The sequence below is a fragment of the Poecilia reticulata genome, chromosome 6, assembly GCF_904066995.2.
Source record: "Poecilia reticulata chromosome 6, P_reticulata-male-v2, whole genome shotgun sequence".
In the NCBI taxonomy this organism is placed as follows: domain Eukaryota; kingdom Metazoa; phylum Chordata; class Actinopteri; order Cyprinodontiformes; family Poeciliidae; genus Poecilia; species Poecilia reticulata.
The window spans coordinates 12,188,831-12,204,480 of NC_088835.1; the positions used below are offsets into that span (position 1 = coordinate 12,188,831).

The window sequence follows — 15,650 nt, forward strand, 5'->3', positions numbered from 1 at the left end:
CTTAATATTAATGACTGTGTCAAGCATGAGTCATTCTGATATGACTCATCTGAGAAATTAACATACAGGAATTAGTACTTCAATATACTTGCAGTCAGGCCAATGATTTGTTAGCTTCAAATGTGCTTGAAGATTATAAAGTTGAAATTATTTTTTTAACTACTTAACACAGAGTATATTTTGTGGTAAAATAAAAATGAATAAAAGACTTAAATACAGTTTAAATAGATTAAAGCACTGGTACATCTCAGTAATAGAATATCATGAAAAATTTTATTTATTCCAGTAAATCAGTTCAGAAAGTGACACATACAGATTTATCACACTCAGAGGGAATGTATTTCATTTTTTAATTTCTTTTAGATTTGCCTGCAGTAAAAATCTGAAATTTTATTTACATAAATACCAATAGCTTTTTAATAGTGTTATGACCTACACTCATGTGGAAGATAGGCATTGGTCACTTTCATTAAAAATTCAAAGTGCAAAATGTTGTTGCTAACAACGATTGCTACGGCTAAAGATAAGAATGGAAAGTTGAGTGGAAGAAAAAAAGTGTGACAGAGTCTGAGGTGTGGATTGGGGAAAGACACAGCATCTGAATCATCCTACATAAAAAGAAGAAAAAAACCTGGACTATTGCTGTACGACATACAGCTCACTTATACTCAGTGGTCCAAATGTCCGCTATTCGGAAGAAAGTAAAGTCTGAATCTCATTTGGAAATCAAAGCACCGGAGTCGGGAGGAACAGAAAACAAGTATGAAGTTTTTACAATTAGAGAAGATTTTGGTAACCATTTCATCTGCTAGTTTTAGTTGACTGTGTTCTTTAGTGCAGTCATTTAGCAGGAGATCTTATGGAGCTTTAACCTTTCTTCTGCTGTCAAGCTTTTTTGCAGATGAAAATGTTCTTCTTCAGCAGAAGCTGCCCACTCTTCCAAAAAAAAAGCACCAATACGTACTACTAACACTGCCTTCATGACCTATAATCCATGATAATCTAAATGAACAGAAATAAACACTTAAGTCTCTGTGCATTGACTCTTGAGTTTCATGTTTTGAATTGAATTGCTAAAATAGAATGGAAAGGAAATATAATTGTACAAAAAAATGCACAAAAATTATATTCTGATGTATTGAAATTCACTTTCATTTGCTAGATCTTGCAACAACAACAAAAAAATCGCCTGTAGGAACATACCATCGCACTGTAGTGGAAAATTGTAATGCGCAGCATTGTAGTGAAAAACTACCCGTGTATTGTTCATGTTATTGCCAATCAGCTGTTACTGGGCAGTAACAAGCATATACTTTCAGCCAATCAGAAAATGATCAACAATCTCAGCTCCGCCTTCTTTGCGCTGCACAGTTGTATCAGCCAATAGAATGGCCTCTTTCATGATACTGATACTCTCAAAGGCCAATAGGAGGCGTCCTCTGGAAGCCCTCGTTCCCACCCCTCGACTGAAAGCCACAGAGTTTCTTGATGGCGATAGAAAGAAATGGTAAGTGGGAAGTTGAGTACTTATTTTCGAAGAAATAACGGTTCAAACTAAGTTTTGACCTGAGTTTTATGCCACCTACGTTTTCGCAGCCTTGATACAGTGTTTCGGTTGGGTTGTCACGGCTTTATTTGACGGTAAATGATAGCTTGAGATCGACTATTTTTTTTTTTTTTTTTTTTTTTCGTTGTGACGCTCGCTGTGTTGCTGATAAGAACCCCATCCGACAGATGCTTTGTGAAATAAAGCAAACGATTGAATTGACAAGAAGTTCGCATTAGCCGAGTAAAAGTGTGTTTTGGGTTTTAGTCGATGTTTTTGTGTCATTCATTTTGACCGCAGCAGAGGTTGCGTCATGTCTCAACTTGTTGACATTCTTTTGTTTACTGTGTTAGACCCGACAGGCTTCAGGGTCTCAGTGGATGTGCTTTATTTCTGCCTTCATGTAAAGAGGACTCCAGAGGCCTCTCGGTAACCTCGTCGTTTTCAACATTTTAATGCGCCCAAAGCGTTTATTTAGCAATCTGCTATCAATGAATCCGCGTTCATGAAAGCGAAGTCTGGGTTTTTCCTCTGCGCTCGTCCTGTGCTGCTTTTGCGAGCTGATTCATTTTTGGCGTAAGCAGCTTCCTTTGTAATAAAGACGGTTTTGCTTTTGCTGCAGCGCTAATGGAGAAGGCCTAATTATTTATTTGAATTTATAAAACAACTCGTGTTGTCGTCAGTAGCAGTTTCCTTGCTCTGCTTTCGAGTTTCAAAGTTTCGTTAAACCGTTTTTAAGACGATTTTCTGTTATTTAACTCTTCAGCTGCGTAGTCATGAATGAATGAGCTCTGATGCGCATGCGCCAACCCCCTCTAAGTTTATAAACAAGGCCTCCACGCAGCGGGTCACATGACCAATCACAGAGACAAAGGATTCCCTAAAGACTGCCCACACGTTCCTTGATTGAAATGACATTCGTGGCTTTCAGACAGTCTGGAGCAGTTTTTCAACATGTCGTTGACATCTTGATGTGTAAAATGTATAAATTCAGAAACATTTCAAACAGAGTTGGGTGTAATCATTCAGACTTTGATTGTGTTGTATTTGACCAAATTAAAACCCAGCAAGCAGGATTTTAATTGTGTTTTTATAACATATCCTGAATAGCGGCATAATTGACATTTCACACAAACATTACACTGTAATATCAGCTATGAGCATGATTAGTGTGGTTAGTCTCACTGAAGCAGCAGAGTTTAACATGCATTTCCTTGAGGATTCCTCAACGTATCATTTTTAGATGTCTCAAAGTTCGGAACATTTCCAAATCTGGTTCAAGGAGGTCGAAAGCTGTTCTATGTAAAGCTTTCCTGTTATTTGCTGATAAGTCTCGCTCTCAGTGGCTGAATGAAACACAGACATGTCTTGACATGTCATAGAAAATGTCTATACTACCTTTTTACTTCATCTTAATGCCACTTCATTGGTGTTGAAAATTAGATTTTTGAGTTTCCAAGCTAGTAGTTAATTAGCAGTTAATTTGAAAATCGTCTGATTCCAGTGACCAGCCAGTTTCAATAGACCCAGTTTAGTCCAAAGAATCCCTGTCATTTATTAGGATTCAGATCCAGTACATTCTATTTCAATCCATATTATAAATGAAATACATAGATTCAGTTGATTACTTCATGGCAATTATTAAAAAAACAAAAACATTTACCAGCAGAAATCCAGCTGATTGCATCGCTTTATCGACTTTAATTAAGTGCTTGTTATTTCTCTCTCTTTTTTAATCCCAACCAGCTGATGTTGCTAAACATGGAAGCTAAGTAAGTTCCTTCACAATCTTTGCTGGAAAACAAGAGGAAACGACTCGCACAAGAATGGACGAGTCGTTTGATCCACTCAAGTGTAACGAGGACCTGCCTTCCTCACCTGGTTGCCACATGGAATACGGTGAAATGCTGAAACAGCAAGATTACATTTATTCCTCTCCTCCTCCCCTTTCCTGCCGTATTTGGGCTGAATCTCATTGTAATCTTTTCTTCAGACGACATGCCTGAACTGCAGGAGGTGGAGGAAGACCAGAGGTCTCAGGGCTTATTTCAGGTCGGAGCCGTGTCCCACCAGGAGCTCGGCTGCTCCCCTAACACCAACTGGCTTGCCGAGTTAGCCAACATCGCCACCAGTCCCCAGAGCCCGCTGCTGAAGGATGTGCCACACAAGAGGTTCAGATAAATTTGCTCTAACTTGAAAATCAGATCCACTTAGGTGACTCAAGCCTGCTGATACACTAATAATGAATGATACTCCAGTACACCCACAGGGGAGTTTTTAGAAAGCAGGACTGGCAGGTTTGCAGAGTACTTTTGAGGAGTTTTTGTATCTGAGCACTTCTGTTCTTTTTTCAAATTAATGTTTCACTTTAAAGCTATAGTGTCACTTACACAGTCTGTGTAGTTTTGGTATTGTGTAAACAAAAACAAAACCAAAAAAAATGACACTGTATATTAAGCATGAAAAACATTTACATTTATCTCAATATCAATTCCAGATCATCTCCAGTTCACATCTTTGGCAACAGTAACAGTTTACATTCCTATGCCCGGCCTCCGTTAGCCAGCAGCGCGCCCAGCCCTTCCAGAGGCCACCTCAGGGAGCGCAGACGCGTCAGGGTAACCTCTCCGCACAAATGATTTCCTGCAAATCCCTTAATATCTACACTGTTTATTTATTCCTAATTATTTGAGAATGACCCTGCTTACCCACGACAGGCCAGCAGTGAATCAGAGTCCGGGGTTTTCTCCATGTCCTCGTCATTTTCTGATGACGAAGACATGGCGTGGTCTCATTCCTGGCCGTCCACAGCCTGGCACTGCTTCCTAAAAGGTGAATGCATTTGCACGCATGTTTGCAACGCCTTACAAAAGTACTCATACTTCCTCAACTTACGTTTTAGCATTTTATCGTTTTGCAGCAGCAAGCTGTAATGTATTTTACTGGGACTTGATGTGATAAATCAACGCAAATTATTTGGGAGAGGTAGAAAACGTATGAATGGGCGTTATGGTTGGTTTTCAAAAATAATCTAAAAAAATACAGCATTCAAATACGAATCAAGTTGGAATTTTGAATTTGTGAAATAAATCTGTGCTTTTCCTTCTAGAGAGAGTGGAAAGCAATAAACTCATATTTATTCACACAATAAAATCATATGAAACTAAAACATCAACTGAAACAAGTCATTTTATTTGAAAAAAATGCCTCGTTAGGTTTGAGTAAGACTCTTTATGGCCAAGCAGCACTGATTAGGCAAAGTTTTACTCCACACTCTGACTGGAGTATTTTTGGAAGAAGTAGATTTGTTAAGCCTCTCCAACCTCTAGTGTTCAAACATCAGTACTGCATCTATTTACATGGATTCTGTTTGCTGTGGTCTTTTCATCTGGTTACCTTGTGCTGATGATTCAGGAACCCGCCTGCGCTTCCACCGAGGTCCGAACGTGGAATGGCAAGAAGCTGATGAGCTGGGGGATTCAGATGATGACTCTGACGATGAAAACATGTCACAGTCCTCATTCTCAACCAAAGTAAGGCAGTGCACACCTCAAGGATTGAGACGTTTCTGAATTTTCTAACTTTCCCTGGACTGGCCACAAGATGGCAGACAAGTTGCCTAGGAAAAATGCAGTAGTTCAGTAAATGAAACCAAAATGATTTGCGTTGATAATCCCTTGACATTAAACAGGAACACATGATTCAGGAAACACGACGCCAAGTTGTTTCTACACCAGTTTGCTCATTCTGCTGGTAAATAACTCTCTTATTGGCTATTTCCTTCATTTTCAGAGATTTGGTACAGATGGGCTTAAACTCGTAAACCATGAAGATACAGTATCCTTCGGCCAAACTGCTCTCAAGCTAACCTTTGACCCCGGCTCCCCAGAAAAAGGTCTCCTCACAGCCGAGTGCAGATTGGATCACCCGTTTTTTGTCAAGAACAAAGGTACCGTTGAACATTTTCTACAGTATTTGATAGCCAATAATAAAAATGAATTAGCATTTCAGTCTTTTCCACATTGTGTATTAATGGGCCCTTAAACAGTTTTGCATTTTATCACACTACAAATGCAAACTTCTGTGTATTTTATTAGGATTTTATGGGATCAACATGAAGGAGCTTATTTTTTATTATTTATTTATTTATTTATTTATTTATTTATTTATTTATTTATTTTTTTTTACCAAAATCAATGCTGCCATTTCAGTATTCTACCATTTTGCATCTCTAGTTTAGATTGCAGCACATTCATCTGTTTTACTGGCCTAGTCAAGGCCTAAATTTAAATCTATTTGAAAATGAGTGGAAAGACATTTCACAGAAAATCTCTGCATCTAGTCTGATCGACCTTGAGCTGTTTTACAGAGTGATGATGCTTAGGTTATAGATTTTACAAGGAGTGATGACTCATAAGCTGTAGATTTTACAGTGATGACGCTTAGGCTGTACATTTTACAAGAAGTAATGACTCAGACTGTAGATTTTACAAAGAGTGATGACTCATAGTCTGTAGATTTTACAGTGATGACGCTTAGGCTGTACATTTTACAAGGAGTAATGACTCAGACTGTAGATTTTACAAAGAGTGATGACTCATAGTCTGTAGATTTTACAAACAGTGATGACTCAGACTGTAGATTTTACAAAGAGTGATGACTCAGTCTGTAGATTTTACAAACAGTAATGACTCATAGGCTACAGTAATGACTCGTAGGTTGTAGATTTTACAAAGAGTTATGTCTCATAGGCTGTAGATTTTACAAAGAGTGATGATGCTTAGGCTGTAGATTTTACAAAGAGTGATGACGCTTAGGCTGTAGATTTTACAAGGAGTTATGACGCTTAGGCTCTAGATTTTACGAGGAATTATGACTCGGATGTAGATTTTACAAAGAGTGAAGACTGATAGGCTGTAGATCTTACAAAGAGTTATGACTCAGGCTGTAGATTTTACAAAGAGTTATGACTCAGGCTGTAGATTTTACAAAGAGTTATGACTCATAGGCTGTAGATTTTACAGGGAGTGATGCCTCATAGGCTGTAGATTTTACAGGGAGTGATGACTCATAGTCTGTAGATTTTACAGGGAGTGATGACTCATAGGCTCTAGATTTTACAAGGAGTGATGACTCAGTCTGTAGATTTTACAAACAATGATGACTCTTAGGCTGTAGATTTTACAAAGAGTTATGACTCAGGATGTAGATTTTACAAGGAGTTATGACTCAGGATGTAGATTTTACAAGGAGTTATGACTGAGGCTGTATATTTTACAAAGAGTGATGACTCAGGATGTACATTTTACAAGGAGTTATGACTGAGGTTGTATATTTTACAAAGAGTGATGACTCATAGGCTGTAGATTTTACAAAGAGGTATGTCTCATAGGCTGTAGATTTTACAGAGTGATGACTCATAGCTGTAGATTTTACAAAGAGTGATGACTCATAGCTGTAGATTTTACAAAGAGTGATGACTCATAGCTGTAGATTTTACAAAGAGTTATGACTCAGGATGTAGATTTTACAAGGAGTTATGACTCAGGATGTAGATTTTACAAGGAGTTATGACTGAGGCTGTATATTTTACAAAGAGTGATGACTCAGGATGTACATTTTACAAGGAGTTATGACTGAGGTTGTATATTTTACAAAGAGTGATGACTCATAGGCTGTAGATTTTACAAAGAGGTATGTCTCATAGGCTGTAGATTTTACAGAGTGATGACTCATAGCTGTAGATTTTACAAAGAGTGATGACTCATAGCTGTAGATTTTACAAAGAGTGATGACTCATAGCTGTAGATTTTACAAAGAGTGATGACTCAGGTTGTAGATTGTACAAGGAGTGATGACTCATAGGATGTAGATTTTACAGAGTTATGACTCATAGGCTGTAGATTTTATAAAGAGTTATGACTCATAGGCTGTAGATTTTCTAAAGAGTTATGACTCATAGGCTGTAGATTTTATAAAGAGTTATGACTCATAGGCTGTAGATTTTACAAGGCATTATGACTCAGGATGTAGATTTTACAAGGAGTTATGACTCATAAGATATAGATTTGACAGAGTTATGACTCATAGGCTGTAGATTTTACAAACAGTGATGACTCTTAGGCTGTAGACTTTACAAGGAGTGATGAATCAGGATGTAGATTTTACAAAGAGTTATGACTCAGGGTGTATATTCTACAAAGAGTGATGACTCAGGTTGTATTTTCTACAAAGAGTGATGACTCATATGATGTAGATTTTACAGAGTGATGACTCAGGCTGTAGATTTTACAAACAGTGATGACTCATAGTTATGACTCAGGCTGTATATTTTACAAAGAGTGATGACTCATAGGCTGTAGATTTTACAAAGAGTTATGACTCAGGCTGTAGATTTTACAAGGAGTGATGACTCATATGATGTAGATTTTACAAAGAGTTATGACTCAGGCTGTAGATGTTACAAAGAGCTATTACTCATAGGCTGTAGATACTACAAGGAGTGATGACTCATAGGCTGTAGATTTTACAAAGAGTTATGACTCATAGGATATAGATTTGACAGTGATGACTCAGGCTTTATATTTTACAAAGAGTTATGACTCTTAGGTTGTAGATTTTACAAAGAGTTATGACTCATTGGCTGTAGATTTTACAAAGAGGTATGTCTCATAGGCTGTAGATTTTACAAAGAGTGATGACTCATAGGATATAGATTTGACAGAGTGATGACTCAGGCTTTATATTTTACAAAGAGTTATGACTCTTAGGTTGTAGATTTTACAAAGAGTTATGACTCATTGGCTGTAGATTTTACAAAGAGGTATGTCTCATAGGCTGTAGATTTTACAAAGAGTGATGACTCATAGCTGTAGATTTTACAAACAGTGATGACTCTTAGGCTGTAGATTTTACAAGGAGTTATGACTCAGGATGTAGATTTTACTAGGAGTTATGATTCAGGCTGTATATTTTACAAAGAGTTATGACTCATATGCTGTAGATTTTACGAGTTATGACTCAGGTTGTATTTTCTACAAAGAGTGATGACTCATATGATGTAGATTTTACAGAGTGATGACTCAGGCTGTAGATTTTACAAAGAGTTATGACTCAGGGTGTATATTCTACAAAGAGTGATGACTCAGGGTGTATATTCTACAAAGAGTGATGACTCATAGGCTGTAGATTTTACAAAGAGTTATGACTCATAGGATATAGATTTGACAGAGTTATGACTCAGGCTGTAGATTTTACAAGGAGTTATGACTCATATGCTGTAGATTTTACAAAGAGTTATGACTCAGGTTGTATATTCTACAAAGAGTGATGACTCATAGGATATAGATTTGAAAAAGAGTTATGACTCATAGGCTGTAGATTTTACAAAGAGTTATGACTCATAGGCTGTAGATTTTACAAAGAGTTATGACTCAGGGTGTATATTCTACAAAGAGTGATGACTCATAGGCTGTAGATTTTACAAAGAAGTATGTCTCAGGTTTTAGATTTTACAAAGAGTGATGACACATAGACTGTAGATTTTACAAACAGTAATGACTCATACGCTGCAGTGATGACTCATAGGTTGTAGATTGTACAAAGAGGTATATCTCATAGGCTGTAGATTTTACAAGGAGTTATAACTCATAGGCTGTAGATTTTCCAATGAGTTATGACTCTTAGTCTGTAGATTTTATGAGGAGTTATGACTCAGGATGTCGTTTTTAAAAAAAGGGTGATGACTGATAGGCTGTAGATTTTACAAAGAGTTATGACTCACGCAGTAGATTTCACAAAGAGTTATGACTCTTAGGCTGTAGATTTTACAAAGAGTGATGATTCTTAGGCTGTAGATTTTACAATGAGTTATGACTCAGGATGTAGATTTTACAGAGTGGTGACTCTTAAGATCTAGATTTTACAAGGAGTTATGACTGAGGCTGTATATTTTATCAAGAGTGATGACTCATATGCTGTAGATTTTACAAAGAGTTATGACTCAGGTTGTATATTCTACAAAGAGTGATGACTCATAGGATATAGATTTGACAAAGAGTTATGACTCATAGGCTGTAGATTTTACAAAGAGTTCTAACTCATAAGCTGTAGATTTTACGAGTTATGACTCATAGGCTGTAGGTTTTACAAGGAGTAATGACTCATATGATGTAGATTTTACAGATTGATGACTCAGGCTGTAGATTTTACAAAGAGTTATGACTCAGGGTGTATATTCTACAAAGAGTGATGACTCAGGCTGTAGATTTTACAAAGAAGTATGTCTCAGGTTGTAGATTTTACAAGGAGTGATGGCACATAGACTATAGATTTTACAAACAGTAATGACTCATACGCTACAGTGATGACTCATAGGTTGTAGATTGTACAAAGAGTTATATCTCATAGGCTGTAGATTTTACAAGGCGTTATAACTCATAGGCTGTAGATTTTACAATGAGTTATGACTCTTAGGCTCTAGATTTTACGAGGAGTTATGACTCAGGATGTAGATTTTACAAAGAGTGATGACTGATAGGCTGTAGATTTTACAAAGAGTTATGACTCACGCTGTAGATTTCACAAAGAGTTATGACTCAGGCTGTAGATTTTACAAAGAGTTACGACTCAGGCTGTAGATTTTACAAAGTTGTGACTCTTAGGCTGTAGATTTTACAAGGAGTTATGACTTAGGATGTAGATTTTACAGAGTGACGACTCAAGCTCTAGATTTTACAAGGAGTTATGACTCAGGCTGTATATTTTACAATGAGTGATGACTCATACCTGTAGATTTTACAAAGAGTGATGACTCAGGCTGTAGATTTTACAAAGATTTATGACTCATAGGCTGTAGATTTTACAAAGAGTTATGACTCATAGGCTGTAGATTTTACAAGGAGTGATAACTCATATGTAGATTTTACAGAGTGATGACTCAGGCTGTAGATTTTACAAAGAGTTATGACTCATAGGCTGTAGATTTTACAGAGTTATGACTCATAGGCTGTAGATTTTTCAAGGAGTGATGACTCATATGATGTAGATTTTACAGAGTGATGACTCAGGCTGTAGATTTTACAAAGAGTTATGACTCAGGGTGTATATTCTACAAAGAGTGATGACTCATAGGATATAGATTTGACAAAGAGTTATGACTCAGGCTGTAGTTTTTACAAAGTTATGACTCATAGGCTGTAGATTTTACAAATAATTATGACTCATAGGCTGTAAATTTTACAAGGAGTGATGACTCATGATGTAGATTTTACAGAGTGATGACTCAGGCTGTAGATTTTACAAAGAGTTATGACTCAGGGTGTATATTCTACAAAGAGTGATGACTCATAGGCTGTAGATTTTACAAAGTAGTATGTCTCAGGTTGTAGATTTTACAAAGAGTGATGAAACGTAGACTGTAGATTTTACAAAGAGTGATGACTCAGTTTGTAGATTTTACAGTGATGACTCATAGTCTGTAGATTTTACAAGGAGTGATGACTCATATGACGTAGATTTTCCAGAGTGATGACTCATACCTGTAGATTTTACAAAGAGTGATGACTCAGGCTGTAGATTTTACAAGGAGTGATGACTTATAGGATGTAGATTTTACAGTAATGACTCAGGCTGTAGATTTTACAAAGAGTTATGACTCAAAGGATGTAGATTTTACAGAGTGGTGATTCAGGCTGTAGATTTTACAAAGAGTTATGACTCATAGGCTGTAGATTTTACAGAGAGTTATCACTCAGACTGTAGATTTTACAAGGGGTGATGACTCATAGGCTGCAGATTTTACAAGGAGTGATGACTCATTGGATGTAGATTTTACAGTGTGATGACTCATAGTATGTAGATTTTACAAAGAGTTATGACTCATAGGCTGTAGATTTTACAAGGAGTGATGACTCATAGAATGCAGATTTTACAGTGTTGCCTTTTAGACACTAGATTTTACAAAGAGTGATGACTCATAGGCTGTAGATTTTACAAAGAGTGATGACTCTTAGGCCATAGATTTTACAAGCAGTTATGATGCTTAGGCTGTAGATTAGATTTTACAAGGAGCTATGACTCATAGGCTGTAGATTTTACAAAGAGTTATGACTGATAGGCTGCAGATTTTACAAAGACTGATTATTCTTAGGTTGTAGATTTGTAAAGGTTTGGAGGTCTAATTACAGTCTCTCTCTCACAATCTCTAAAAGTTACAGAACTAGTGAGGTATAATACACATGTACACCACACTTTTTGGATTGTTTTGCTAAAACAAAGCATATGATCACCTATCTTTGCCCTCCCCATTTAAATATTCCCTTCTATTCGTGTGCAATATAAAACACATTGAAATTTGTTGTTGTGATATCACTGAGTTCTGATGTCTGACAAAATACTATTTGCTGCCTGTAGACTTATTGTCAGGGTTGTTTTGTTTGAAAGAGCTTTAAATTCCTGCATCATCTGTTTCTGTCAGGGTGGTCTTCCTTTTACCCAAGCCTTACCGTGGTGCATCATGGGATTCCTTGCTACGAGATGCAGCTGGGGGATGTGTGCCTGCCACCAAACCACCCAGATGCTATCAACTGTGACGACTCAGTTGTCTTTGATACCTTTAGAAGGTATGCAGTTTACATTCTTATTTTCATTTCTATAAGTCGACACCTGCTCTGCTTTTATGGTTATACATGTGTAGCGTTTCGAGCTTGAAAAATGACCTCAATGAGGTTTATTTTGAATTACTGTTACATTTTATTTCAATATAAATGCCATTTTTTAAGACTTTAATTTAAATGTACATGCACTGGAAAAAAAAACTGTTAAAAATTAGATTCGCACAATGCTAAAATGTCTCCAATGTCTTTGTTTTTCTTTTTCTTTTTTTTTTTTGCAGCTATGACTTCACCCCACTAGATTCCTCAGCAGTCTACGTTCTCAGCAGCATGGCCCGTCAGCGCAGAGCCTCCCTGTCCAGCGGGGGTGCCGTCAGTCCAGACTGCGATAAGCTGGAGCGCTCCTGCTCCCCACAATCTTCCAGTAGCAAATCCCACCGGAGCCACCTCTCAGGGACAGCCAGCGGTGCCACGCCTACGAAATGCAAGCGGCCAATGAACGCCTTCATGCTCTTTGCCAAGAAGTACAGAGTGGAGTACACGCAGATGTATCCCGGAAAGGACAACAGGTGAACTTTGACCCATAGGGTCCAAATCTCTCTCTGTGCGTGTTTGACACCGAAGAAGTCTTCACCTTCATCCATTTCAGCAGTCCCTCATTTACCTCATTCTCCACTCCCTTAGGGTTCTGTTTCTGAATGAAATTAATTAAATAAGTGATTAAAGAATAACTTTAAATAAGTTATTACTGTCTAAAGCTACTCTGTATATTGAATCACAGCCCCTATTGCAGTATTAATGTGTGCAATTTCACGTTTCCTTAGAATGTGAAATTGCAATATTTAGTAGGTTATCATATTTCAAGTGGGATGGATCCACATTCTGTATGTCGGGATTATATAAGGTCTTTAGGGTGAACCTTAAGGCCTCGTCCTGTCCACGCCTGATAGAAAATTTACTGCGAAAGATGCTGAAGCTCATGGAGAGTGGTGATGACATAATGATGGCATGAAAAGATGAGAAAAATCTGGATTAATAACAACTATTATCGGAAATTAACCAGCAACTTTATGGTTGACCTAATTTGTGCGGCCTTATCACACTGTAGACAAATCTGGGTTTTCCCAGACATAAAATTTCTTGCTGTTTGGAATATTTCTGTTGGACGCAAGGACGCACACTAGATTTTAACCGTTAAAACGTGGCAGGAAAACGGTGGACTGGTAATGGGGACAAACCTTTTTTTGGTTTTTATACATTAAAAAAATCTCTCCTTTTAATTATAGGTCATAAAAAAATATATTGGAGTGTTTTTATATCTGCACGTTCCCAGCTTTAAAGCTGGGAAGTGCAAAGATGTTCCTTTTGGCTGTGATTGGTTGTTTCTAACCTAATGGACTTTTTCTGCAGATGGCAGTAGGACCACAGATTATCTGTCTCATATTCTGCTGTCAAAACGTATTGGGGGTTTTAACAAATATTTAAACATTTTCTAAATAAAAGTTACCTATTCAAGCTTTAAAAGTAGAGTTGGAAACCTAGAGAATCAACACTCTGAACAATACAGTAACTGATTCAGCTTATGTCAGCATTAGATTGAAATCACTTTTAAGAATCCAAAGAATAAATATACCTATCACCATTATTATTTTTACGCTTTTGAAGAATTGCACAAGTTCCCAATTTCTGTTCTCTTTGTTTTAAATTCTTAAGTTTCTAGTTCATTTAAAAGAAAAAAACAAAACTGCTACATCTTTAGTTTTAGATCCGAAATGCGCTTTTTGCATTATTTCGACATTGAGAAAAAGAGAAAACAAAAAGCAGGAAATGATGGCAAGTCCAAAACCCTTCTGCTTCTGTTTGAACCTCTGAACCCCAGAGCCATCAGTGTCATCCTGGGTGACAAATGGAAGAAGATGAAGAACGAGGAAAGGAGGATGTACACCATGGAGGCCAAGGCTTTGGCCGAGGAGCAGAAGAGACTCAATCCAGACTGCTGGAAGCGGAAACGAACCAACTCGGTAAGAAACACAGCAAAAAAAAAAAAAGAAGTAATTCAGGTCTTTTAATAATAACCTTCTTAGAAGGTTCACCTGCATCTCCTGTTGTCCTCCTGCAGGGTTCCCAGCAGACCTAGACCATCCTCCGCCCGACGCCTCTTCGCTCTCCTGCATCCTCGAGACTCAACTGTGATGCTGAATTCACTCACTTTTGTAACCTCGACACATTTATAGTGACAAAACAGAACTATGAAATGTATACAGAACATGTAATCTAGTCACTAACAGCTTATATATTTTCATATACCTTTTTAAAGATGTCTTATTCTCTTGGAGGGAAAAAACCCCCAACAAGAGTGTGAAACTTCTCACCTACTTCAGGTCATTTCTTATCCAGCTGCGAAAAACCGAAACAAAAAAAATTGCACAGAAAAAGCCGCGAGCGTTAATAAAATTGTACAAAAAAAGAAAAGGGCAATATTAGCAAACTTTTATACCTGTTTGTATTCGTTTTTGTATGCTAATGCACAGATTGGTAACTCGGTTTGTATTACAGTGTATATTCTAGCGCTGAACGATGGCCAACAGTTTATATGAATCCCTATCATGCCACCAGTCAACTTTCTGCACTTTATATAAATAATGTAATCTGAATCTATACAACTAATGTATACAGATAAAAAAAAAAAAAGTTTGTATATTGAAACTAGTATCTTAGTAGTTAGCCATTTAACACAGCCATGACCCAGCGAGTCAGGCTCTGCTTTCAGGTTGGATTTTAAGTGCTTTGTTGATAATGTACAGGTTTCACTGCACCAACGACCCCTGTTGCACAGAATATTCTTGTATCATATTATAAATAATTTTTTTTTTAAACTTCTCAACCATGTGTCGGTCTGTTATTTCATATGTGCATTTAACTCCTTAGTTTCGCACGTGTGGAAGTAAGTCGGTGAATTTGAACAATTTTACGACGTTCCGATTCGAGATTTCCAGATGACCTTCGTTTCAATATCTGCTGGCCAAAACGGCGAACATTGTGCGCAAATGGTATCGAGGAGTCAAAAACACGGGGAGGGGAGAAACCCTCCTCCCCGACATTTTCTGTTGGCTGAGTGCGGGAAAACATCAAAGGTTTTTACTGAATCGTATACACGCTGGAACCTTGGAGAGTCTCAAAGGAAATGTAAATGAGAGAAAATGTTTTAATTGCAGACGGTGGTTTCGAGGCAAACTTGTATTTTCCCTGGAGAAAGCCTCCTTTGATGTGGAACATTGTGAATTTGTGGCTAAACGCTGCTTCCAAAGACTTAAAGATGCATCGAAGACAAGCAGTTACAACAAAAAAAAAAAGAGGGAAAAAGTCAAGGAAATAAAGCTGCAGATGGGTTTGTTGGTTCCCTTTCACAAACCCCCCCCAAAGAAATCATCACATCTCATTTGGTTTGCTTCATATTTTAAATATCAGGCAAACATAGGCAGTATGTTAGG

At 37.4% G+C, this 15,650-nt stretch overlaps 1 protein-coding gene across 1 annotated transcript; it reads left to right on the top strand.

Moving 5' to 3' along the window:
• The first annotated feature begins 1,405 nt into the window (after window positions 1-1,405).
• hbp1 (HMG-box transcription factor 1) lies at window positions 1,406-15,043 on the top strand. The gene is made up of 11 exons (XM_008411828.2): window positions 1,406-1,507; window positions 3,293-3,445; window positions 3,540-3,717; window positions 4,044-4,164; window positions 4,264-4,378; window positions 4,961-5,079; window positions 5,339-5,495; window positions 12,024-12,168; window positions 12,441-12,728; window positions 14,039-14,180; window positions 14,279-15,043. Exons 2-11 carry the CDS (start codon window positions 3,373-3,375, stop codon window positions 14,294-14,296), a joined length of 1,356 nt encoding a protein of 451 aa, XP_008410050.1. The 5' UTR covers window positions 1,406-1,507; window positions 3,293-3,372; the 3' UTR covers window positions 14,297-15,043.
• The last annotated feature ends 607 nt before the right edge of the window (window positions 15,044-15,650 follow it).